Genomic DNA, 27372 nt, shown 5'->3' on the forward strand with positions numbered 1-27372 from the left:
AACACAATCTCAGAGGAAACACCCCATACCCTAGACATGGTGTGTATGTCCAAACAATATTCTTAACATTTTCTAACAGTGACGCTTCACCCTGGAGATCCATAAGGAATGCTGGTCTTATCCCCCTGTCTATATGGTTTCTATCTAGAAGTCCAAGTACTCTGGGTGGAAATTACGTAAGGATTGATGGAAAAGTCTCTTCAGAAAAGCTTGTTATATATGTTGAATACTCCTACTGCAGAAGTTTCCTTTGTACGGAATAAAAAACTTACCCTTTATCTGTGAGCACTTGGAATAATAGCATGCTTCCTTTCCTCAGTCCCTGTGATGAGAACATAGGGTGCTGAAGTGTGGCAGTGGAGAAACTCATCAGTTGCGATTGTTTGGGAAAGGCAGATAGAGTAGAGTAGAAAGATCTGACTTGAGCGGAGGACATGTCTTCACTCGGCAGGAATATTATTGGAATGCTGATAATATTGCGCGACCCAATGTTTCTTTTTCTAAATGAGAACAAGTGTATTAACAGTGCCTGCTTTCTCAGAAGTATTCTGTGGTGTGCAGAAAGCACAGTGATGGTACAGTTACTTCATACTCCGTATGATTGCTTTTGTTTCAGGGAAAAGTTCAGAACAAAGCACACCACTCTATTTTACTTATTTGTGGTTTGTAGAGTCCTGCTTGATCATAAGCTGTAAGTAGAGACTGTATCTCATTAATGAGTGGCATTTCTTTCCTTCGTAAAGGAATCTTCTACATTTTAAGGTTCTTTATTTAAAAGATGAAATGTTTGCTCAGTTTTAGCAACAAAGAATTGTTTATTTTGCAAATTTTGAGGTTTTGAATTTGCTCTTTCCAAAACTGACACTTCTAGTTTTTTAAAACATTCTTTCAAGGAGATCCCTAATTGAAGTATTCTGCTGCATCTTTTCCTCCTTTTCCCAGGGATACAGATTCGGTCCTTTCTGTAGATTGGGGGTGGGTGGGGGAGGAGTGGTTGAAGTGTGAGTGGATTTAGTCCAAATTGATGGAGAAGGTACTGGGTGGGAGGATGGGGAGACATAGAGCTGGGGGTCTCTTTCTTAAAGAGCTTATGTGAGGCTCATCAGCTCAGTCTTTGAGGAAAAGGCAAATAATTTACAGTGTTTTTGGAGTAGCGTTTGTGGGTGATTGTGCTCTGCTCTGTGAAGCAGCTTTGCAAGGATGCTTGTTTAGGGGAGAAACAGAAATGAGTTCTGCTTCTCGTGTGTACTTGCAGAAAGGTGTAGTGAGACGTAATCCCTGGTGTCTGCTTGCCTTTCTGGAGCGCAGCAGGGCAGGCGGATGCTGAAACCACCGACTGCTCTCCTTGATGAAGGGAAGGCCAGATGCTGAAAAAACACTGGAGATTTCACATGGCAAAGCCTACTACCAGCAAACAAACAAAACCTTTGAGGTTAGAGAATTTCAAACAAAAGTCTTTCTAAGTATATGCTGAGAAGGTCTGCAGCTTCCTAGAAAACCTGTAGCTAGTCATCTGTTCCTGTGCAGCTTGAAGTTTGTAGTAAGCAGATAGGGATACACCAGCATTCAGAAGAAGCTGGGAAAATACTAGCTAGTCACCCCTAGCCACTTCTCTGGGATGCTATATTCAAATTGTTCCAAAGCCACAGAGCAGTATCTATTTTTACAAGTTATTCCTCCCAGCTTCTGATGGATAACTCATAACTTCTATTCCTCATGCTGTGTCATTTTTCTCATCTCATTTGCCAGAGGAATGGGAATGAAGAGAGGTCCAGCATCTCAGATGCGGGAGAAATAACAGTCAGCTAGGGATCTTTCACCCTGTTTGCTTCTTTCTGAGTATAGTCTTTTTGTTTTGCAAGACCAGAAAGTTTCTCAGCTTGGTACTACCAGCCAAAATGAATGCAGCTCTTTTGCTTGGTTTCCTCATTCAGCCTTTCTGGATTAGATTTTTACTTCATGTTTTTCTTATTGCAGGCATTTGTTCTAGCCTCTTCTTTCTGGATTCTCAGGGTCAGAAAAACAGCAATAAGTCTGTATTGCCTGACATCATAACTCCATTGAAGCTATCTAATGTGTTTTCTAGAAGTATTTCAGGTATTGTTTTTGTGTCCTCCCAAAGAGGATGGGGATCCATTGTATGCATGTACTTGTCAGACTGATTCTTGGGATCAGACACAGATCTATTCCCAGCTATATTAATCATGTAAGCAGGACTTTGTGAACTTTTTCTGAAAACAAGTAAGCTAAAAAATCTGATTCCAACCCTGGTAATCACTGTAAAAGGGAAGATGGATCAAACAGAATTGGGGTGGAGGAGGGATTATAAAGGAAGGAGGGATTTAGTCATATGTGCCGTTAGCTTGACCTTTGTTTTTGGAAAGAAAGGAAAATAAACTAATAACCATTCCGAATTACTATTTTCATTATAGCTAAGGGATGAAAACTCATAGTGGTGACAGATAAGGGGGAATCTCTTTGAAGGAGGCTAGCGCTGATGGTAATACTTTGTGTTTTCTATTCTTTTATCAACAACTGCAGGAAATTTATGCTTACTACATCTTTCAGAAGTTTACATATCACTGGCTGTATAGAAAGCTACATCAATTTTGCAGAATGCTGCAGACTCACAGTGTTTTCATGGTTTCAGAAAGGAGCTGGACAAATTCAGGGACAAAAAATCCATTAAGAGCAATTAAATATGAAGACATTTTGTCTGGCTTTAGAAACCTCTGAACCATAAATGACTCGAGGTTGGGAAGGTTATTCTTGGGAGGGAGGGGAAGGCTTAAACCTAATGACGGAGAAGGGAATGAAGTTACTCTTAGTGGTAACTTCAACAGCAACATTTTAAAAGTTAAATGCTACTGCCGAATTGTATGACTGCCTGCCCCCTCCCTCCGAGATCACCTGCTCGGAGTTATGTTTCCATTTAGTGACATAGTCTTTACCTTTTGGAGAGGGAGGATGATTAAATACAGTCATTGGTTGTTGTCTAGAATAGAATTACTTTGTGGAGCTATACAAGAATTTCAGTACATTTTATCCTGTTCTCTCTCTGAAATCCATAAAAATATAATAACAAATGAAATCATCCATCTAGTTCATAATGGAGCATTATAACCCTGTCTCAGTTCTGTTTCTGATCTCAAAATCTAGGCAAACAGAGCCCTCTATCTGTCTGAAATTTGTAAATAAGCTCTGAAGAAAAGCTTGTCTTGAAGGCATTTCCACTTCACTTGGACAATACGTCTTTTAGAGCAATGTCTGCCTTTCTCTTTCCTAAACTTTGTTTGTGCATTGATAACAAACAAATTATCTGGGAGTCTCTCTTCAGTCACAATGGCTGTAACACCGGCTTTTATAGAAAGACCGTGTAGGTACTCCTTGCTGGAGAACTTTTCTGGCTTGGGCTTTGAGTAAAGAAAATGAAGCGAACAGATGATGAATGCCACTTCAGGGTTCAAGACAAACCCAAATGAGTGGTGCCACAGGAAGGCAACTAGTCTTGAACTGAGAAGTGTTGCCTTGGAAAAATAACACAAAAATAAAAATGGCTCTAAAGGAACACAATTGATGTCTTGGGTTTTTTTGAAATGCTACTGTTCAATGGTTTTACTAATTCTGATATGTTATGCAAACATGTAACTCCAAATTCACATGGCATCTTTCTGTGTTAACTAACCTCTGTGAACCTTGATTTTTATTTTTTCCTGTGTATATTCTTAGTCTTACAGCCTGTACGTGCATACTGGGAGATGTAGTGTGTGTCTTGAGATATTTTGGTGATTCAAGTTCAGGGAGCAAGTACCAGGGGTAGGACGTTGCTGTTTGGCTGGAACACATTGAATCACTGCAGCACTGGAGTACTGTCACCTCTTCTGGCTGTGAAAAGAAAGTGGTCGACAGTTTTGTAATTACTGGGAAGAATGTGATCTGTCTGCCGTGTCGAGAAAGGATTAGTTTCTCCTAAGTGGAACAGAGTTACCTGTCTCTGTGCTGTGTCAGTCAAGTGCGAGATGAACAGCAGTTCATTAGTCTGGGTTATCAAACCCATGTAAATCCAGAAGTGTACCTCTTCTGAGTCACTTTGGTAGCTTTTAGAAATAGAGAATGAAAGTGAGTGGCCATGTGTAAGTAAATCTAAGACATGGATCTCATAAAGCCAAATTACTCGAAATTCTTGGTATAGAAACATTTCATTTAAATGCAAGAATATAAGTCAGATTTTCTATTTTACTCCTTTCACCCCATGCATATGGCACAGACAGCAGAGTCTCTAAGGAGTTTGGGGAGGGCAGGAACAGGTTGTTAGACTGAGAGTTCTCTTTGCTTTACGGAAGAGGATATGAATTTCAGGCCTGAAGAGTATTTATTGGAGGCCAGTCACACAGTGAAGGCATTAAACAGGTTTAAAAAGCATTGACAGGCATAGCTATCATTCTGTGAAATTTCAAGAGAAATTGAGACATAGAATATATCTGTCAGTTGATACAGAATCAGATACTTAATTACCACATTAAACAGTTTAATACAGCCTGAACTTCCTAAAGCACATCCTAAAGTGGATGTGTTCGTGTTTAAGAAAAGGATCAAATGTAATGTTAAAAAGAGGGAAGTGTTCCACAAAACTTCTTATCTTCAGTGCTTCTGCAAGGCATCAAGCACAGATTAATTCTCCTAGAAAATGAGTTCATATTCTCTCCTTTTCCCTGACATTGATTGTGAAGAGATTTTTTTAGCCTCCCTGCCTGTCATATTTCCTGGCTGTCACAGCATGCTGCCAGTGGCTGTGGTCAGTCTCCCAAGGAGTACATTTTTTATATGTTGGGAGTTCTTCCTAGCAGACCAGTAGAATCATGGAATCCCAGAATAGTTTGGGTTGGAAGGGACCTAAAAGCCTATCTAGTTCCAACCCCCCTGCCATGGGCAGGGACACCTTCCACTAGACCAGGTTGCTCAAAGCCTCATCCAGCCTGGCCTTGAACACTTCCAGGGATGGGGCATCCACAGCTTCTCTGGGCAACCTGTGCCAGTACTTAAGTACCCTTAATTAATTCACATTATCTTCCCATGTTAGTATTCATTCTCCTGTACATTTGAGACAGGTTTATTCTTTGGTTAAGCAAAGTACTGTAAAGAGTGCTGATAATTTCAAGGTAGGATATTGATGCCTGCCAGTTTGAGATCTGCTGGGTGACTGCAAGGCCATGATTACCTGTTTATGAAGCTGTCCGCATCGTCGTCTTCTTGCCTTAGAACTATCTTCGTCTTTCTGTGGGTTTAATTTACTTCTTTTTTGATATCTGCAATTAAAGAAGGATCCTGTTTATGGAAGATTCGTTCTAATAGATAATTGGACCTTAAGACAACGTGTAAGAAAGCTGTAAATTCCTTCATTTGAAAATGTTACTTTAAGTAAGAAGGTAAACAGATTCAGATTATACTGGAGAGGAATGACATACTCAGAAAAGATGGGAAGTAGTATGCAGGACGTAAGCTTAAACAGTCCTAAATATTCTCTGGAAGGATAGAAAATGGTTGCTAATTGTGTTGTGATAGGGGAAAAAACCCACATCTTTGATCTAGGAAAATAAATCTAAGTTATGTACATTAGACAGTGTTATATGGAAGGTTTGTAAATATGGGGCTGCTATGAAATCTTGATGATTTTTAATGATTGGAAGTGAAAATTAATACTGATATTCTAAAATAGAAGAGAAATTTTGTATGTTGAATGGTAGAAATTTAGACATACAAAAACGATTATGGAGAATGAAGACAGCGGGTGGAATTTCATATGGTATGTTGAGATTTTTAAATGAAAGTATTTGAGACTATTTGCATCCAGCTTCTCATATATTCATAGCTGCTGGTGTTCAGGAAACTGTCAGAAAAAGTGGAGAATATGGACAAAAGGTTGGAAGACCAAATGATGTTTAGTTTAATGAAGAGCAATATAGAAGCCTATAGTGGAAAGCATGGTCTTATATAAAAGATATGTATAGTTCAACTTGACATTTTGCTAGAATCTTGTCATCTTCCTCTGAAACGCAGAACAGCAGAATGAAATTTCAGAGGAAGGATAAAAGCATCCCCAAGAACTGTTTGCAGAGGAGACAGAGGAGGGAAGGTGAATCAACACATACCGTGTATATGGGGTAGAAAGGGACTCTGTTGACTTTTAGTACAGGCGTAAGGAGGTATCCACTCACACTGAAGAGCAGCAATTACAATGTAAAATTAATTTGTGGAACTCGACTTAGCAAGGTATCTTTAAATAAATAAGGGCTCCCTAGAGTCTTGCGAGAGAATGTCAGATTAACACAGAGGAGGAGAAAATCCCCCTTCTGTGGCATTGGTTAATTGGCCTCTTCTGTCCCTTCTTCCCCCATCCTTCAGGCTGTCGGCTAACTGCATAAGCAATGGAGTTTAGGAATAACCTGCCCCAGAGGAAGAGATTTTGAAACTTGGAACTCTGAGAGGTTTCTTACAGCCTTTCATTGTAGGATGAGGTACTTGGTCAGAACTGAGCCTGAGGAGAGGCTGATGGATTTAAGAACGTTGGGGTTCCTGAATCAGGGCGGTTGCCATGTTTCCATTTCCAGTTTTTCAGAGTTAATTTTTCGGAAGTTGAACTGTTGACCGAGGTAATTAAGTAATGTTAGGTACAGCAGCAGTGATGTGATGGTAAGAAGTGGGCTGAGTGAGGGAAAGCAAGGCGAGCTCTGGGGTAGATGGAGAAAGAGCTAAGTAGAGCAGCGCAGAATTAACAAAGAAGAGATGGTGGAGGGTGAAAGAAGTGTCCCATCATTTGGGTTGTTTGTGGGGTTTTTCCTTTGTTTGTTTTGCCTTTAGAAATTGACTCACTAGTATACATATTCAGAGTGGGCTGAAAATCTACTGATGTATAGTTTTCCGTTAAGAAACGGTGATTTGATGGAATCGAGATGCACTGTGGGAGTGGTTGGTGGGCTGCCCAGCTGCTTTGCTTTGCTCTTGGCTGCTGGCCATCTTGTCTGCTCCCCCAGCTGCCTGTCATGTGGGCCGGCTGTCTTGTCTGTTGTATCCTATTTTAAGTATTTGTACATTCTAACAAATAAAACAGCAAATCACCAATTAGAACACCAATTAGTGATTACTACTATACCAACGATGATCTTAACTGGAAAATAATTTTCAATAGTAATTGATTGATATCTAACCAGCAGCTATTAATCTGTGATCTTGCATTTCAGTACTTTAATTGTTTTAAGTTTTAAAAACTTAACACATTCTTAGTTAACATTTAATATACTTATAGCAATACATAAAATATACAAAGCACACTATCCAGTTCAGATGTAACTGATGTAAAAAATTGAAGTGACCAGTGAGAATTTTTTTTACCTAAAGCTGATACTCAGAATTTTGTTACAAATGTGGGATTTTGTTCAGTTTGCAGTTCACATAACAAACTGGTTTTATGCTGGAGCCAATGAAGCCTGTGATACGCTGGTTCTGTTGTCCTTTTACACCTGCTGTCCTTCTCCCACTTCTTTTTGGAAGCACACATGGACTGGAATTCCTCTAGTTTCCTAATGAAGCATCCTGAATGGCATCTTGTTTCCTATGACATCTCTGAGCAGGAATAGCTCATGACTGATCTAAATCTGTGCCAATGGACTAAGTGACTCTTCCCAAAGAGGAGGGACTAACCAAACTCTACCTGCTTTCTGAAAGTTAGCCTTGGGCTGGGGACAGTTTCCTCGGTCCAGCAGTATTTTCAGTGACATTCCTCAAGTTCTAGCTACTGCCCAGCACACTGTGGCTTAAGATTCAAGGGAACAACCATAGGCAGTTTTACCACTTAATTTTTGTGATTGTTTTGCTTTGGTTTTTACTGGTTTGTGTGTATTTGAATTACTTTGTAGTCATTCATGCCTTAGTATATTCAGCTTGTCCACTCCCATTTTATGTGCGGGGCTCAGGTAGAGCAGCTGTGTGATTAATGGTACCAAGGCTTTTTTCCAGTACAGTAGTGATTCTCCAGCAGTGAGAAACTGACAGGGAAATAATGGAGCTACTTGTAAACTCTGTGGGATTCCTATCTTTGCTGGAAGGGGTTGAAAGAATGGTGAATCAAGAACATAAAATTCCATACTAGTAGCTCTATTTCCTAAAATGTTTTGAAGACGATGGGTATAAATAGTGATGATCACTTTCCATGTGAAAGGGAATAAACCGTTTCAATAAAGTGTCCAAATGTCATCTTCCAAAAAAGATGTTTCGGTGATGTTTGTGTGTATACGTGAACAGACATTAATTTCTGAACTTTGATTGAAAACAGTTGTGATGAGATCTAATAATTTTTGTTAGGTCAGCATATCTAGCTGGAAAAAGAAAAAAGCCAAAACCTTTCGTAAGTATGAAATAAGAGCAGTAGTTATCAAAGGAAAAGAGAGGTTGAGAAGAACTGCTCTGTGTTTAATTTGCTTGTGCTAATCAACATTGGGGCACTACCTCAAGGGTATGGACAAAACAAGAAGTGCCCGCAGGACAGCATTATGGTGGAACCTCTCTTGTCTTTTCTGGGAAACCAGCAGGAACGGGTGCCTCTCTGAAGTGCTTGTACACAAATGCATGCAGCTTGGGCAAAAAATGGGAGGAGTGGGAGGTGCACTTGCAATTGCAGGGCTGTGATCCTGCTGGGATCCCAGCAGTGCCGTGTGATAGCTCAGGCACTGGAGTGCTGCAGCAGGTGGGCACAGGCTCTTTCGGAAGGAGAGGCTGGAAAGGTGAGGAGAGGGAGAAGCCCTTTGGAAAGAGCGCCTAGAATGTATGGAACCCTGCTTTTGGACAGTGTATTTTACACTGTCCAAAAGTGTATTAGCTGTATTTTAAAGATCCTGAATAAACCTAGTGATTTTTCAGGTACCACAAAATTTCTTCTGAGACTTTGAAGAAGCCAAAACTAACAATATTAATTTGTAATACACCCCTTACTTGGATCTTAGTATTTTTGTGGGTGTTGGGAACGTGTAGAACATGTAGCTCTCTTTTTCATGTTTGTACAAATCTAAACAAATTTTAGTTGAACCCTCCCCTTTTTCTCCTGAACTCTTCTGATCTTCGTGACTGGAACTGCTAGAGCTTGTCAGCTCCCGAAGGTGTGTAGCTGTTTATGCACAGGAGCCTGAGTGGAATTTTTTGTGCAGTACATCCTCTCCAGGGACCTGTTGTTACATATTGAGTAGTGTCAGGAGGAAGTATTAGGCACCATAGTGTCAAAACTTCATCTTTCATTTTTTCAGTAAAGAAAGAAACATACTCACACATCTGAACACAAAAACTTGTTCTTTTGATTCAAACAGGTGGCTGAGAGACCCTGTGACTGCAGGATGCGACGTAAACTGTAAAACCTTGTTTCCCTGGTTAGGTTTTCTGGAGAGCAGTGGCCCCTCTGCCCACGTATATCCTCTGCAGCCTGGTGTGATGTGGGCCTGACTGCAGGTTCCACTGGAACTTGGGCAGCTGTGGAAGGGGCGTTCAGAGTCCTGCTGGAAGCAATTTTAATGTGTCATCAAAGACTTTTTTGATTCCTGGGTGTAGTAAGCAAATGAAAAACAGTCACTGGTCTCCTAAGGGTGCTGAACGTCTTTTTTCCATAGTTATCCTTCAGACTCCCACAAACCAACTGTGTGGGGATTGTTTCTCCTGCTTCATTTTTTTTGTATTACGGTGGGATACACTCTGATTTCCATCTAAATTTTATCAACTTTTAAATGAAATAAAGGGATTATTTTACCTACATCTAGTCCTGCCCCTTAGGGTCATAAAGCAGAAATAATGGTGTATTTGCCTGTGTGTCTCACTGGTTAAGGACGTGTATGAGAAAACTGGCAGGAAGGCTGTGATGGTATGTCATGGTTTTATCCATCTTGTACTGACCCATAGAAGTTGATTTCTCACAAGTCAAACATTTATATGTGGCTTAGGCAGTAATAAAGCATTGCTGGTGTTTGGAGGTTGGGTTTGGTTTGGTTTCTGGTGGTTGGTGGGTTTTTTGTTGTTGTTTTCGTTTTGTTTTGGTGTTGGTTTTTTTTTTTTTTGGTCAGGTTGCCTGTTTAAGTCTTTCATCTAGGATTTCCCTCTTTCTCTTTGAAAAGTCACTGTAGGTTTGATATGCATGTTGTTGGTAGCAGTGCAGGCTTAAAGAGCTTTTACTTAGTTTGCTTATATTGCACTCATTCACTTGTGCTAATGCAGTTGTTGGGGGGTGGGGGGAGCTACACAGTGAACTTGGCTGGGAAACTGATCCAGTTAAAAATAATCCTTTTTTATCTGGATATTAATAACTCAGATCAGTTCTGGCATCTAGTTGGCTGTGGTACTCCACAAATGATTGTGTCAGCAAAAATGAGAGGCAGTGTAAGGGAATGTTTCTGACTCAGCAGTGCTGTGGAACTTTGGCAAAAACTCTTCCTTTTCATTTTGGAGTTGGAAGGTCTCATCCGGATGCTGCCCTGAGGCTGCTTTGGCTCTTCAGCATCTTTTTCTACTCTCTGATGTTCTAGAAGTGCCTGATGAACAGATTTTCATTTGCAAGCATAACTTCCTTGTATATGCTTATGTTTATAAAACACAGATTTGGAGTTGGTAACAGGATCTCAGCTGCTTGTGGCAGATAAGTGTGTTACTGGTGAAAAATATCTGGCCCCAGACGTGGTGGCTGTACATCTCTAGAGTCAGACTGAGGTGGCCATTTGTAAATCTGAATGTGAGCATAACCACTTTTCACACAGGACAGGTGAATTTTTCTGACCCCGTGTTTATAGCTGAAGTGTCTGGTCTGTCTGCTGGAGAAGCAGTGGCTGCATGCTTGGACACAGAGGAAAAGGCTTTGTGGTGAACTGAAACAGCTGGAGAACAGGGCACGTGAAATGCTGGGGATCTGTTTCCATCTGCTGCCTCAGAGACTCTAAGCCAGTTATTTGGGTTAATACAGAAGGTCTGTGAGATTGGTAGAGTTTTCGTCATTGGTTAATTACTGGTTTTTTCCTTGTTTGCTTAAAACAAGCAAGACCAAAAAGTCTTCAGCGTGCTTATGCATCTCAGTTACATAAAAAGGTACATACCGATATATTTTTCCGAGTTACCCATCAGTAAAATACTGTGGCTTACATATTTTATAGAATATAATCGAAACGTTGCTCAGCATTAAATAGTTCACCTAAGTAGAAAAATACACAAGGTACACTTGACGATCTCCCTGGACTGCACAGGCATGTGAAGTGGCGAGAGGTGTCTGAGCCATCTAGTGGTTATGAAACATTTTAACATTTTTTGATAGTTTGTAGAAAACGTAAATGACGTTGGCTTGGAAATAGCAGTTCTAATTTGTCTGCTTTTTGGCAGCATGGCTGCAGAATGAAAAACCCCAGACATTCAACTTAGATGCAGTCTGTTTTGGTTTGCAGCTGTTCTTCAATTTACTGTAGATTTTAGTGAAGAGAGAGGTCTGATAACATAGAAGTTATATTAGAAATCAGTAGCCAAAGAATGAGTTTTTGTTAGCAGGACATCTTCAGAAACTATGAGGGTTGTTAAGAAGTTCAGGGAAAGGATTGTAATAAGATAATTTTGTTTTCTACTTCTTAACTCAAAAATATTTGGAGGGAGAATAGGCGGCTTGTATTCTACCTCACCAGGTATTTATAGCAGGATTCTGAATAGCAGGGATTAAATCTCGAGTAATATTTACTGGAAAACATGGGATGGATAATTTTTGTAACGAACTTGTCCAAATAAAAGTAACAGACGACTGAAAACAGATTTCTTAAGATGGGGTGTGTTCCTGGTAAAGGAGTCACGGAATCTTACGATGTTAAGAAAAAGAAGATTTTGTAGATGGCAATTTCGTGTAATGATCCTGATTGGTCCTGATGTGCATGAAGCTGTTCTAGCCTTTTGTATTGGCTCTTGCCCGTAGGAGCTTGGCTGCACGTTGAACTTCATGGTTTTCTGCAGTACAGGCAGAAAAGTTGGTTGCTGAAGTCATGAAGTTTCTGGGCATCTACCCTTGAGTTATCTGTGCGAAAATACTGCGTATGTCGAAACACTGTAGTATCTTCCAGTCCTCGTGGAAGTCCCATCCAGGTTCAAATGCAGATGAAAAGATAATTGTAAATCTTCATTGAAACAAATCACTCAACAAGCAGTACTAACGGTGTTGCACATGGTTAGGCCTGTTGTATTTCAGAACAGGTAAAGGCAATCCGTACTGACATTGCAGGATTTACATTTTAGGTGAAGTATTACAGAGTGTTAAATCTTGCCCTGTTTTTTATTGAGAAGACAGTGGCAGCTGAACAGATTTTAAAGGTCAGTCTCAAATGCTTTGTAAAGCCAAATGAGAATGAGAGAAAAACGGGAAAACCAGTCACAGGACAAAGAACAGAGCAGTAATGGTTGAGTTGTGTTTTACTGGGGCAGGGACAACCTGAAAGCTTTATGTGAGCTTGATCTATTAATTACATTTGGACAGATCACTTGCATCTTGCTCCTGTTGAGCTTTCAAAAAGTTGATCATTAACTCTTAGGATACAAATTATCTGCTGGATTAATCTTCTGAATCTGTAACTCATTTGGACTGTGAATTTTACTAGGTTTCAGAAGAGGAAATTAAATTGAAAATTGAAGAGGTTTTAGTTGTCTGGTAAATTTCTGCTTTAGTTCTGCAGCGTGTTGGTGAAGGATTTTTGTTATTACTGCTATTCTCAGTCTTTACAATGGTCTGGTCTCGATTGCAGTTGGTGCATCTCTGAGGTAACACTGGACAGTTTTGTTAAGTTCTGTTTTACAAATGAGCCTGGCCTGAACATAATAAAGGTTACTCGTTGTGTGCTGTGTTCTGTAGGTTTCCATGTCGCACACGTGAAAATCTCTATCGTACTTCTTCATTTAAAGCGACTTTTAAGTCAAGGCATTATGCGTGCTCAGTTTGAGTTTGCCTTCTTTCCTAGCCTCTTGTTGCCAGAGCACACTTGGAAAGCAGGAAGTATGTGGGGTTCGGAATTAGAGATCTCTTATCTTTATGATGTCCATGTTGTGTTTTTGTTCAATTAAACAGGAATGCGGTTTTATGGTGGTATTAAAGTGTCATCTTTTATTGTTTATGTACTTCCCCCTCAACCCTCCCTGTTAACAACTTCCAGTGCTCTGATTGCCGTAGTATCTGGTCATACCACAGCATTTTCTTGGAAGCTGTCCATTGCTGAAGCTATGATCCAGCTGTATTCATGAAAGGATCTTTGGCATTTCCCCTGGTTTTAATTTGCATTTAGGAGATGCAAATGAGGTATAATGAAATGGTAATATTGGGTCCTGTTTCTGATGAAAGCTGCTCTTTGAATTGTGTTGTGGTTACCAGTTATTTACTGGGAGAAATTTGATTATACCTTTTGTGTTTGGATTGGGTTTAAGGCATAACTAGGGTTCCTTTTGTGGAATTCCATATAAATTTGACTTGTTGAAATAGTGTGTACAAGTGGAAGAGGGATTATCTTGAACTCTAGTCTTCAACAATGGAAATTCCATCTCTTGCCCATGTGTCGGAGCTTTGTGTTCTTTGGGATGTATTCCTGGTCTCTCAAAACCAGAATTATACATAAGAAAAACCTAAAAATAACACAGGCAGCATGTACATGTTGTCTCCTGTAAATAATGGAATAGCTCTGCTAAATATAAAGGAACTATGCTGTGGCATAACTCTTGAAGAGAAAGCAATATGTTTATTTTTTCTACTTTAGGAAATATGTAATAATTATTTGTAGAATTGGATAAACATTCATTAAACCCGCTTAGTAATGTCGCTTTAAAGGCAAATCATACTTTTCTGTGAAAAGAAATTGTGGGGGAAGGGTTTCCAAAAGGTGAATGGTTCTTCCCTCCACCCCCCAAAGTAGGGAAATAGAAATTTGATTAACAATGAAGGAGTATGTTTGTCGTAGGTTTGAAGCCAGTGGTCTGGGTTTTTGGTATTCAGGAAAGTGCAGTTTCCTTAAGCATACTTTCAGATTAATGTAATTCACATTCTGCTTTAGCCACTAAAATTAGAGTATGTGGCTTTGTTTACTTTTGTGTGAGTATAAATTATTATGACTATGAAATTGTTCGGTTCTAAACCAGGTTTTATTATATTAAATTGCCAAAGACCTCTACTCTGTCATTTCCTTCCCTGCTGTTGTACACGTAGAACAAAGCACATCAGTTTTTCTGATGTAAAAGTACTTGGATATTAGTTACTATTCTGCCAGAAATATTTTGAGGCGAACTGCCTTTTTTTTAATGTTCACTTACATTTTCATTACTTTTTTTGTTGTTTTGTTTTTGTTTTTCCCTGTTCAAAGTGAAATTTAAATATGCTTATCTTACAGTGGAAAGAGAATGTCAAAAGATGAATAAAATACTGGAAATTGAATCTTAGAACATATGGTTGTCTTACCTGGATTTTAAACATTGTTTCTTTCCTTTACAGAATGCTGCCTTTTTATATGGCCTTGGTTTGGTCTACTTCCATTACAATGCCTTTCAGTGGTAAGTTGGAGTAAACTAACAGTATCCGTGTTGTACGGTGTTTTATTGGTAGGTGGTTCCTCTTCAGTTCAGTGTGAGTGTAGGATGGTTAATTCTTTAAATTACTATTAACAGGTATGATGTTTGAAGACATACTGTCCTGGTCACATCTTTGTCTTACTGTAACGTCCCTGGGGCAACCACAGCAGCTGCTTGAGAAGGAAAGCACTTACAGAAGAACTTTAGCTCCCTGTGATGCGATTCAGTGGGGGGGTGGAGCAGTATGACTTGACAGGTTTTTGTGAACTGTCGTTACTGATAGTCTGTGGCCTGTGTTTGTTTGAAAGCCTATTTACAAAAAACTTCATTTTTCTCTTGGAAAAGAGGTGGCTAAATGGGATTGTTTTCAGTTAGCTTGGCATTCACCAATTTTCACATGGCTGTGTAATGCGGAAGTTTTGGACCTGAGAAGCAGTACACTCAGGCTTGAACCAGAACATTTAAAAGCGACGTAAAAATGTTTAAAAGTGGCATAAGAACTCAGAGTTAGAAGGAGTTGTAAATTCTGGCAGAGCTTTGGGTTCTCTGTGGTTGCTGTTGGATATGGGGAGAGGGAGGAACAGCTGGTTTCCAGGTGGGGTTTCGCTTTTGCTTTGTCGAAGATTGAATGGAATAGACTCAGTCCCTGAGGTTCTGTTGAAAGGTCTCAGGCTTTCATTGGGGGTTACTCTTGCAGGGTTGTAGTTGGTGTCATTGGGAAAACAGAAAGGCACAGTATTTAAGTCAGTGCTTTTTTACACTCAGTATGGAAACTTAAAGAGTGTGACTTTACTACTTGATTAACTTTATCATCTTACTGGACTAAGTGTGATTGCAGTCAAGTCAGGAGGCAGTAAGTGACTACTGGCTGGTGGTTTGGAAGAATGAAGTGGGATTTCTTTCCACCCCACCACCCCCCCCCGTAAATTGTTTCTATGTATCTGTAAGACAAAAGGATTTGTGCTTTCCTCAGGATAACATAAATAAGCTTTTGTTCTTCAAATTGATGAAAGTTGGTTAAATCATCAGCTCAGAATCTGCATCTTTCTCTTTTTTTTGGATCTTGCAACTTACTGCTTGCGTTATTGATAGTGGTGAAATAAATGCCATGTTTTGTATGTGGCAAGAGAAGAACGGGAGAGTCTTCAGAAAACCCAAGAATCCTCTATTTTAAGATTGTGATCAATCTTGGTTTAATTTTGTGAAGTTTCAGAATGTTCCTGTTCTTACGCAGGCTTGGCTTCACTGTGTAGCGTTCAGGAGTATTTTGTGCACCGGTTCTTCTTAGAAGGGGGATTTTGTTACAATTTGCAGTGTGAAAATGGTAGAAAACTGTAAGATAAAATTAAATAAGGCAAAGTAGTTAGATTTAGAGTAGCTGGGTTTTTTTGAAAGACTACCTGTTCAAGGAAGACTGTTAAGATCGGTGGATCGTGCTATCTAGCACATTCCAGTGGAAGGAGCTGCAAAGTCAGGTGATTGCGAGACCTAAGTATTAATAAATTAGAGCTTTGAATTAATTTAGATTTTTCTTCCTTGCTGTTAAGTAAGCTTGTTGATGCCACAGCCAAAGATGTCTTGACTGCACATAGAGCTTTATGTTAAGGTTATGTAGAATAATCGTATTTGCTGTTTCATTCATACAACAAAGGTATGTACGGTGTAATCTTGAGGAAGTTGTGTATCATTGGAGTGCTTTTAACGCACACCCCCACACCCCTTTTGCTATGCTTTCTTGGGGATGAGAGGAGTGGGATGTGTGGCTGTGGGTGTTTTTAGGTGTGACAAAATCATAATAAACTCAGAGGTGATAGCAAGTCATTTACAGCAGATATGTTCTTTGTAGATTTAATCCTCCAGAGGACTTGCGGATTGCAAGAATAATATTGCTTCTTTCAGAGTGAAACGCTAGTCAAACTGTCTTATTTCCTGCTGCAGCTATTCCATCTATTTACGTTCATAGAGTACACAAATCCATACATTACAGGCAGGTAGAGAAGACCTCTAGACCATGTAAGATGGTTTAAGCCATCGTCCTTCACCCATGAACTTTTTAATATTTAAATATTTTGTTTGTTTGTTTGTTTTAATTCACACCACTTTGGATATTCATAGATTTTTAATGAGAGGCATGTACGTAGCCCTCCTAAAAAGAAGGGGTGAGGAAATGCTTGAGGCTTTTTCATGTCTCATATAAACAAGCATAATAAAAAAGCAGGTGGGAATAAGGTCAGTTTTAGAATTTTTGTTCATATTTTTACATAACTTAAGTTTTCCAGCTTTTATAAAAAGAAGTGTTGGATTGGCTCCAAGACACATATACAATTCATTGTAATTCAATATTGTACACTTTTCTGTATACTGAAGCAGCATTACAGCATTATCTTAAGTACAAATCTTAGCTGACACATCATTTTACATTGATGATTTCATTTGACTATTCATGTGAGAACTGAAAAGTTTTGAGCGTGTACAAAATGTTACAATAGTGTGGTCAGACCGAAGCTATTTCATGCCATTGTTATAGGGAGATATGCCACAAGGGATTAGCTCCATAAATTGAATCAAGTATAGTAAAGTAGGTCTTACAGATCTTAGATTTTTATAATCTGTTCTTCTATACCATTTATCATCAGGCAATAAGTATAGTGGTTGACTGACTTGCCCCTGTTGTTTCCCTGTTTCTCAAGTTGGGGTAGAACACCAGTAGAATAGAGATAGCTGAGACACTCGTATAACTTGCATAATTTAGTATCTTCCTTAGTTGCCTTTTAGATACTTAAAGAAGTTCAGTAGTTTGTCCAAGGCCACCCTTAGTTTCTGTGCAATAGCTGCATCCAAGCGTAGTGGTTTGGATGCCAGGTTTTTTTTCTTTTATTTCAGTAAGCATTCTGGGCCTGACTGGTCTGTCATCTGCTGATAGACCCTGAGTCCCACCAAGATACGAAGATGGAGACCAAGCTCTGCAGTTGTGTCCTGAAACTGGCTCTGACACCCTCTTTGGATGCCAGTGTACCAACAGTGGTGCTCCAAGGCCAGCCTGCAGTGTTTTCAGTGACTGTTACCTTGCAAATTGATGGACAGTGTGAGAAAGACAAACTATTCCTCAGACACACCTTACAGGAGGCTGAGTCACCCTTATTGTACCATTTACATACCCTCAGGCTCCTCAATCCAAGGATTCCGTACCAGCTGTAGAAGTTAAGTGCTATGTAAAACTCAGTCCTTCAGCACTGGCACTTCTGCAGGACAGAGTCCTGAAAAAGCCAAATACTAATGCAAGAAATGATCCAGATCCTTTTCCTTACCGCCATCATGCCTTAAGATGCAGACTGCCTAAGTAAAATCTGTTATCACTGACTGGAACTTTTTGGCCCTTTTAACAGCTTCCCTTGTCAAAACAGAAGCACTGTTGTCATCTGTTCGATATCAAGCGATACCTAGAACTGCTGTCTCTGCTTCTGGCTCCTTTACCCTCACAGCCAGCCCAGTCCGTTGGCACTGCTGCATTCTGGCACTTCTGTAAGCCAGGGTGTTCTGTAGGCTGGAATTTCTTCTGTTAGCATAAGTCGGACTCCTTGGAACAGGGACATGGGAGTGCAGCACAAAAAGGTTTCTTTCCCCTCTTCAACTCTCATTCAAAATTAGATCTTGACATCAGGAAGGCAGCTCCAGTCTTTCATTACTCTTACCTAATTCAGGTAAAGACATTTAATGGGCAAGAGGGAGCAAGCATATACAACCCCCACTGGGAGAGTGCAGCACCTCCATCTCCAGCATGCAAGCACCAAGCAGGTTCTCTACATCCCATCTCTGCTGCCGCTGATTCCCCAACCCTCCAACAGCCAAGCAGGGGGCAGAAGGCAGCCCTCAGTTGTGTCCTGTGGTACTGCATCTCATCTCTTGGTCACTATGCAGGCCTCCAGACACTTGAGAGTCACTTTTCTCCCAGAAGTCCTCTGAAGTCTTCCATGGGGCAGGAACATTCTTTTCCACGTATCTACAGGAAATCACACAAAACTGACCATCACCTGTGAGATGACCTTGGCGCCAACCACATCAGACCATTTACTTGAGCTGAAAGTGTCGGGTCTCTCTCTGGCTCTCACTCATTTGTCTTTTTCCTGAAAATTGTAAAAACGGTTTGGGTTGGGAGGGACCTTAAAGCCTATCTAGTTCCAACCCCCCTGCCATGGGCAGGGACGCCTTCCACTAGACCAGGTTGCTCAAAGCCTCGTCCAGCCTGGCCTTGAACACTTCCAGGGATGGGGCATCCACAGCTTCTCTGGGCAACCTGTTCCAGTGCCTCACCACCCTCTCTGTGAACAACTTCTTCCTGATATCCAATCTAAACCTCCCCACTTTCAGTTTAAATGGAAGTTTTACTCTTCTCACAGTCATCCTGAAATAGTAAAGCAGTTTGTTTGAGCTGCTTTTGAAGTCTACAGTGGAATGTAAACTTGTTTTCAGTAGTCTCATGTGCCAACCCCCATTATTGCACGCCTTCCTCATCTTCACAAGAAATGGTTGTTTTATGTTGGTTGCTGTTTCCCTGTGAGAGTGGGAGAGTCCTGTGCTGTCATGGCCTGTTCTTTGCCCTTCTTGCTTCCTCTGTCAATACATATTTTTTTCAGAGGAAAGCTGTTAGTAACACAGTAGGATTTGTCTTTGAGGGGGTTATAATTATTTTTGTTTGTTTCCAGCAGGAACAGATCATTCAGAGGGTTCTCAAGCTGTTTGTGTGAGTCGTTGGCAGACCCGAGGAACTGGGCTCTTACAGACACGCACACAGAGTAGTCAAGTGGGTAGTGGGGTGTGGAGGAACGCAAACCGCCAAGTGAGGACCTCCTTCACTTGGCTGGGAACACCCCAGCCGACACGCAGATGGCAGCCACTGGACTGCCTCCTCACATGCCGTGTCTGCTCCGCACGCCTCCTGCAGCCTCTGCAGTTTGTGCCGGTGTGGAGGGCACACAGCATTTGACAAAACAGCCCAGGGGTTGAGGTTCACATGAAAGCCTCTGAGATTCACACAGCTGACAGTGATATTGTGCTGGTAATTCGAATTCTGTGGAGTTCCTGCTTCGGAAACACCTGCAATGGAAAGTCCAGGAGGGATGTAATTTGAGAGTAGAAAACCAGCTTGCTTACTAGTAACTCATGATCTTCAAAGTGCACATCTGTGTTGGTGCTTCTTTCCCTCCCTCTTCTGAGTCCTTTCAGCTGGTCTTTGTAGTTACCTTCCTAAGGAGGGCAGAATTTAAACACACCCTGTGTAGATACTGCTCTATCAAATATTTCTCAGATTTCAGGTGGCTGGGTCTGTATATATGGTTTTTAGGTATATAAAACAGGAATGTACATGTAGACTACACATACTAATTGTAATTAGTCATTAACAAGGTGGCAATTAATTTTATCCTTTGTTGTCTTATCTTTCAGTGATTATATATTTCATTTCTTGGCTTGATGAAAATACATGATACCTGCTCATACTGGAAAAAAAACCCCTACTCTCAGCTGTGGTTCTAAAGAAATGTTTAAAGACTTTCCTGCTTAAAATATTTCACCATTCACCTATTACAGGCCTATGGACAGAGGATTTCTATCTAACGCAGTGTCCTGACTGCTGCTGTATATGTACATTTTTTTTATGTTTAAACTGGTCATGAGTTTCAAATAGAAATTTGTCCATCAGCTTCACATAATTTTCAATAGGGAGGCCATGAAATGACGTGGGGCTTAGAATAGGTAAGCAGAAAATGAAAAGAGGTTAGAAAGTAAGAAAAAGAAAGCTTCACTCGAGCATCATCACGTATTTTCCCTCATTTATTAGAATAATGTTATTTTATTTTGTAGGCTTATTCTGATTTTCATGGGTTTTTTTGTTGGAAACGTATGAGTGTTAACTTTTAAATTGTTAAATCTATGCTATTTTATTACATTCTTTTGCCTAGTTCAAAGCTGATGCTATTCATGGTCTATCCAAGTAAAACCTTCCAACACAAGTCATCTGAGAGTTCCCTAAATGTTTAATATAAACTTCTATTAATTATTATTTATCTGATTTCTTCACTTTCATAATGATAGGCATTGTTGTCTAGATGAGTGGGTGGAAAGATAGCTGCAGTATTGATTTTGGAAGTCTTGATTTGGAGATGATAGATTCATGTCATTTTTATTTTTCCTGAATTACTGTAGCAACACTGTGTAAAATGTAAGCCCAGAGGTGTTTTTCATCCTCTGTAGTGTCTGCTTTCCAGTGCTTTTCCCATTTTGTTGAGTATTAGAAGTGGTAGCCTGTTACTGGAAATGCTCCCATTCTTGGAGAAAACTCAATTTTAAAAAATTCTGGTAGACTCAACTAAAGTTGTTTCTTACCAGGCAGTTGTCAGTATCTTCGGAGAACAAACCAAAAGTTACCTCTTGCTGAATTTAGATGACTGTCATTTGTTTCTGCAGTATGAGAACTCAGTGATTTATCCTTTGGACTAATGTATGTTTAGTCTGATGAAGCATTAAAAAGAAAAGCAGTGTCTGTGCATGAAGGCCAGTTAATTAGTGGTAGAGACTAACAACCTACTGGAGGAAGGCTGTGTGCCATCATCTCTGAAGGTAGCTGTTAGACTCTGAAGCCAAGTGCTGCTTCCTATGCGACGGAGCATCAAGTTGTTAGGTTACATCTGCTCTTACAGTTTTGGTCAAACCATAGCAGACCTTTGAGGGAAAACATCTGAATGACTTGGATGCCTTGGATCCTCTAGACCTGTGTCTTTCTGGATGTAGGCTTGGGCAGAGGACAAAAATGGGATTGGTGATGTTTCAGGGCAAAGATCTGTACAAAGATCAAGTGACTCCAGCTGTGTTCAGGAGGCCCAACTCAGGCAAACAGACGGGCCAGGGAGGGCTGCACTTACAAACGTGGTATCATAGAAAGGTTTGGGTTGGGAGGGACCTTAAAGATCATCCAATCCCCCTGCCATGGGCAGGGACCCCTTCCACTAGACCAGGTTGCTCCAAGCCTCCTTCAGCCTGGCCTTGAACCCTTCCAGGGATGGGGCATCCACAGCTTCTCTGGGCCCCCTGTTCCAGTGCCTCACCGCCTGCTCCATGGAGAATTTCTGCCTGATATCTAACCTAAACCTCCCCACTTTCAATTAAACCCCGTTCCCCCTTGTCCTGTCACTACACCCCTTTTTAAAAAGCCCCCCCCAGCTTCCTTGTAGCCCCTTCAGGTACGGGAAGGCTGCTATAAGGTCTCCCGGGAGCCTTCTCTTCTCCAGGCTGAACAAGCCCAACTCTCTCAGCCTGTCCCCATAGCAGAGGTGCTCCAGCCCTCGGAGCATCTTTGTGGCCTCCTTTTTTCCAACCGGTCAATATCCTTCTTATGTTGGGGGCCTCAGAGCTGGATGCAGGACTCTGATGGGGTCTCGCAAGAGCAGAGAGGGAGAACACTGGGCCATGTTCTCTCTCATTTCCTTTTACTACTACACCACTTGCTCCTACTTTCCACTTCTCATGTCCAGTTCCTTCTGTGTTGTACAAAGCGGTACCAAGCCCTGATGCCATCTGTGTTGGTTGTTACTAAGCACTTAGAACTGAAGCGGATGTCAGTGATGTAGCAGATGCTTTGCTGTAGATGTAGCAAGAGACTGAGCCTGGAGGTGTGGCATGGCACTGGGAAACAGGTGGCTGCAAAATAAAACTGTAGTTTTTACTGTAGTCCATGTTCTTGGTGTGTCCTGCAATCTAGAGTGCATTGCTGGTTTTTTTACGTTTCCCATAGTCAAAATTAGATCAGTATAAATTCAACTATGATGCAGACTTGCTTGTCTGTCTTTAAGAGTTAATTATGAAAATATTTTTTCAGAGTTTGAGTGGTTTATTCTATGAAAATTTTACTGGCTGTCTGAAATCAGGCTACAGTAACCAGATTAGACATGAGCACCTACCCCTGGTAGAAATCATTGAAAATGCTGCCTTTCAGATCACTTAGTGAAATTTTCATTATGCCCTTTTTCACGAAAGTAATGGAAGTAATTTATGTGTGTTATTTCCAGTGATTGTCATCCTGAAAAAACTACAGATTGCATAATCAATATGGAATTAGCACTAGAGTTGAGATGCAGGCCAGTATTTTGAATGGAGTAGGTAAAATACTTGATTTTTAGGTAGAAGAGCTGCTTTAGGGAATATTTGGTGTATTCTTACAATATTTTGGGCTTAATTACTGATGTAATTATGCTTCATTATAAGTTTAAATTTATGTTACCTGTCAGAATTCTCTTTTAGTTTTTTAGTATGGTATCCAAGGATATGGAATTGAAGATGCAGGCGTGACACTGACCCAGGAGTTCCCTAGCATTTTGAGCGCATATGGATTCATTATTAAATGCAAATCCATCATGTATTACAAACTGAAAGAAAAATTTGAAGTGGAGAGTCTTCCACCAAACTTTCTGCCAGTGTGTCCGTTTCATTGCCAGACAAATGCAATGGATGGGAGCAATCAATGCTCCCTGATACGCTCCTTTGACTTTCTTACCTTTCAAGGACATAATGCTTTTAAAGCATCTCTGCCTTTCCTCCCAAAACCATCAGTTTAGAAGTGATCAAATACAACTGAAATGTACAGCTCGAATATTATTATTTAGCTGCTAGCATGGTAACTCCAACAGTGTCTAAAAAGGGTACAGAGAAGTTTGTTTTGACTTGGTTGATTGGATGTATTTTTCCAAGCCTCACAGGAAAGTGGGTTTACAAGCATGCTGTTACTTCCTGCATGGGTTGTGTCTAGAGGAGTAGAGGAGTAGTGTCTTGGCCTATACATTTCCTTCTTCCTGGTACACTTTGGGCTTGTCTTTGGAAAATTGTGTTGGGTTATAATGTTATCTCAAAGACTTGTGATGGTTCCTGATGTTGAACCTGACTCAATGAGCAGCTCAGATGAGGGTGAATGGTGTTGCTGTGGTTGTCTGCACAGAGTTAGACCTCACAGGAGCTGTGTGACTGGCAGGTTCTGTGGTAAACGTGACACAGTCTTTTCCTGGTATTCACTGACGATAATTTTACCGTTTGTTAAGTGCTGGGCTTCTCTGAAAGGCTGGGGTAGGCACCAGTCTTGTTCTTTTGAATGAATGACAGTAAACATACAAACTAAATTTCAAAACTATCCTTAAAAGTTGTTTGTTGTACTTGTGGCTTTATTTAACTCTACTGCTCAGCTGTGGCAATCAATACTATTTCCTGTTCAGTAAGCAATGGGCTATAAAAATATTTTTGTCTCTTACAGTTTCTCTTAAACTTTTTTAGACATCCATGTTTCAGTGATCTTTGCAACTGAGATGTAACATAGAGGAAATACGTAAATAGTATATTCTGATCGAGCAAACTAGCAAAAACGTGAAGAATGTGAAGTTCACAAAGTGTGTATGATCATGGGCACAGTCTCCCATGTGATATTGAACCACAGTGTCTTTAAACCTGATTTTTGACTTCACTTTGATAGGGACCATAGGCACTGGTTTTCTTCCTTTTTAGAGCTTAGGATACTGTCTTTGAACAAGAGGCAAATAGTGGATAACATACTGAGTGCCATGGTAGGGTTAAGAAATGCAAATACTCAATGGAACAGTAGGTGTTGGTTGAGTCCCTAGACAGCGCTGGTGCTGAGAAAGGGGCAGCAACGGAGCAGGTTGGTGCAGCGGGAGATGTGCAAGATCTCTCCTTCTGGAGCTTCTGTTCTGCTGCTGCTCTCAGGGGTCTGCACGACCTGGAATCACAAGCAACCTCACAGTTGGTTGCGACACAAGTGATTGCTGTATTGTTCTAAAGTTGTACTAATTGAGTTACTAATTCCTGAGTCATCCTTTCTGAAGTAGCAGATATGTTACTGTATTTCATGCAGCAAATTGGTTTCTCTAAATGAATAGGAAACATTAGACATTCAGAAATGCCAGGATATCTGGAGTACAAAATTACCCAGTCCTTGAAGAATCAAAAACCATGCACCAAAAACATTGTAAACCATTATTTTGATATGATCTTCTGTAACAGTGCTTTCTGATCCACTCTCTGTTAGTCTAATAGTAACACTGCTTATAAAGTAATACTTCAGTAAAAAATAATTTTTTAATCTGTGTTTCTCTTTCAGGGCAATTAAAGCATTTCAGGAGGCGCTTTATGTTGATCCCAGCTTTTGTCGAGCCAAGGAAATTCATTTGCGACTTGGGCTTATGTTCAAAGTGAACACAGACTATGAGTCTAGTTTAAAGGTAGGTTTAAGACCTTTCAAGTTGAACTAACATTTGTTACAAGTTTTGTTGCATCTTAAAGCTGCAAGGAATCCATAAGCGTGTAGCAGTTAAATACTATTGTCTTAGAAATAGAAGTGCTTCCGTATGCAATGTCTCAGTGTAAAGGCAGAGTAAGGGTAGGATATGAGGTGTGTTAGGTGCCAGAAATACTCAGAAAAGCCCAGGACAACTATAGACGAGCACTGATACTCCAGCAGATCGAAAATTTGGTGTAGGGCCCTTGTTACAATAGTATGTTTTGGGGGGAGGCTGAGGATGTACAGGAGGTTGGAGGGAAAAAGAAGAGAAGAATTAGCAGATTGGATTTCTCTATGTTCTTCCTTTCTTCCTTCCCCCCGCCTCCAGTTGCACTATTGTAAACTGGACGTTCTTAAACATCATTATAAATAGAAAGCTGTTATGCAAAATAATGTTCTCATATCAATTTTTTTATAATTTCTACTTTTCTAGCAGTTAATAATTCTTTTATTTCCTGGTCTGAGAGTCAGCTTCTAAGGCGGCCATTTCTGGCGAATCAGTTAGCAGTGGTTTGTATTAATACAGTACTTAGTTTCCTCTGCATGCCTTGACATGTTTTTACTGCTTCCATTCTGATTGTAATCTGTCATTTTATCTCCCTCCATTCAGCATGTTTGCCCAGTATTTTTTTTTTTCCTCCTTCAATTTCTTACTCTATCCCCATGTTCTTTTATTCCTGACCTCTGAATTTAGGTAGGTTTGCTTTGGAAAAAGGAAGTGTTTTTAATAGTGTTTCATGTGCTGGGAATTACACCTTCAGGGTTGAGAGTTTTGTAATTTGTAATGAAGTGTAATTTATAAACATATTTCTGCATATTAATCTCTCCCAAAAGTACTTAAAACATTATATGTTTTGTTGCCAAGAATCTTGTGGCTTCCTTTTCCTGGCGGATTGTTTTCCTGGACCTTGTATTCATGAGGGTATCAGAATCGCATAGTCCCAGATTTGAGAGAGCAGAAATTACTCTCAGTGTTTCTCTATTTGTAGTAATAACAAGCATTTCCTTCATCAGGCTTCCTTTTTTCATTCCTTCATTCCTTCCTTCATTCATGCATTTCACGTATAGAGACAGGTGGAGTTGGAAATTGATCAGAGAGGATGATGTTGCATGGGAATAGGAAAGATTCAGTGCAATGAATGGCAGAAGAGAGCAAGGTGAGGGAGAGGTAGATCGCTGTTTTGGGAAAGGATCATGTACAAGTATGGGTGGTCCTATCTCCTTTGACATGGACCTAGTGTTGGCTGTCATGATACATAGGTAATAAAAGTGCTAAGGAAGTACATTTCAGTTTTATTTTTAAAGAGGTCAGGGACAAAGCAGAAGAAGAAATTTACAGGGAGGTAGTAAACTTGTAATCAATTAGTGGAAGGAATTTAGGCATTTTAATTTTTAATAAAAGAAATTGATCAAAAATAAATAATGTTGTCCTGCTGTGCCATGAAATGCATAATTCTGTCATTGAATTAGATATTTAAATAGATACTATGAGAATTCAATCTAAATAATTACTGTGTTTGATCTTCACAACTTTGCAAACTAAAAAGGGCGCTTATCATGAGGATTTTGTGCACACCAAATTTTAGTTTTCAGTACAACTACGAATGGAAAGTACACCAAAAGAGTGTTTTAAGACCAGAAAGAAGTTAATCTTTTGTCATGCAGAATTATCACAATTCCATTGCTTTTATGTGCAGTGTGATTAAGTCACTTAAGAAATCAAATGGCTGCAGCACAACCAGCTTGCCCTGGAGCTGGGGGATCGTCAAAAGGATGCTGAAATAAACCTGAGGGGGGTGTGGTGTTGCATTAGGGATAGTTTCAGATTGCCCTTAAATCAGTGTAACTGTAGGCTGTTGCTAAAAGGTTGTCTCCCTTCCACCTTGCACTCCCGCTGGCATTGTTCGGCGCCCTCCGCTCCATTGAATGGAGCGGTTGTTGCTCCATTTGCAGGCCAATGTGGATCAGAAGTCTGAACCAGGTCTGCCTGAGGTAGCCTAGTTGCTAAATCCATTGCAAGGCGGCTGGCAGGAGTGTGTGAGTGGGAAGGAGAGGTAAAGCTGTTGTATTCCCTTCTGGTGCAAAACGTACCACACAACTCTACTCTGGAGTTACCAACTGAAACATCTACGGTAGAGTTTCTAGTTTGCTTCCTTTGTTATGAAGGTTCAATCCCTAGCAGAGAATAACGATGAGGAGCAAGAAGGAAAACAGACCCAGTGGGGCAGTCCACTCAGTCTCAAACAGATTCAGCTGTTTCCATTTCAGCTCAGCTGTGGATTTAATGTAGAGTCCTGAGCATGATCTAATTTTTGAAAACAGAGTGTTGCCTACTGAAGCATACCAGCTCAGACATCAGAATGTATCACATGAGGAGCAGGCTAAGCAGAACAAGCAGGGCAGTAGCTTCTTCACAAGCTAATCTGAGTGAGATTTAAAAAAAC

General features: G+C 40.4%; 1 protein-coding gene across 5 annotated transcripts in view; it reads left to right on the forward strand.

Annotated features, from left to right (window-relative positions):
- The first annotated feature begins 14516 nt into the window (after positions 1-14516).
- Positions 14517-27372, forward strand: part of KDM6A (lysine (K)-specific demethylase 6A) — an 85238-nt gene continuing 72382 nt past the window's right edge. For 3 of the 5 annotated variants that reach the window (XM_010146482.1, XM_010146481.1, XM_010146484.1), the window contains exons 1-2: positions 14523-14577; positions 24749-24869. In XM_010146482.1, the coding sequence (XP_010144784.1) occupies positions 24831-24869 (39 nt within the window). In that variant the 5' untranslated portion in view covers positions 14523-14577; positions 24749-24830. Of the gene's footprint in view, positions 14578-24748; positions 24870-27372 lie in introns of all 5 variants that reach the window. The other 2 variants (XM_010146480.1, XM_010146483.1) reach the window with 2 other exon arrangements.

The sequence above is a fragment of the Eurypyga helias genome, unplaced genomic scaffold, assembly GCF_000690775.1.
Source record: "Eurypyga helias isolate BGI_N326 unplaced genomic scaffold, ASM69077v1 scaffold21242, whole genome shotgun sequence".
Taxonomy (NCBI): Eukaryota; Metazoa; Chordata; class Aves; order Eurypygiformes; family Eurypygidae; genus Eurypyga; species Eurypyga helias.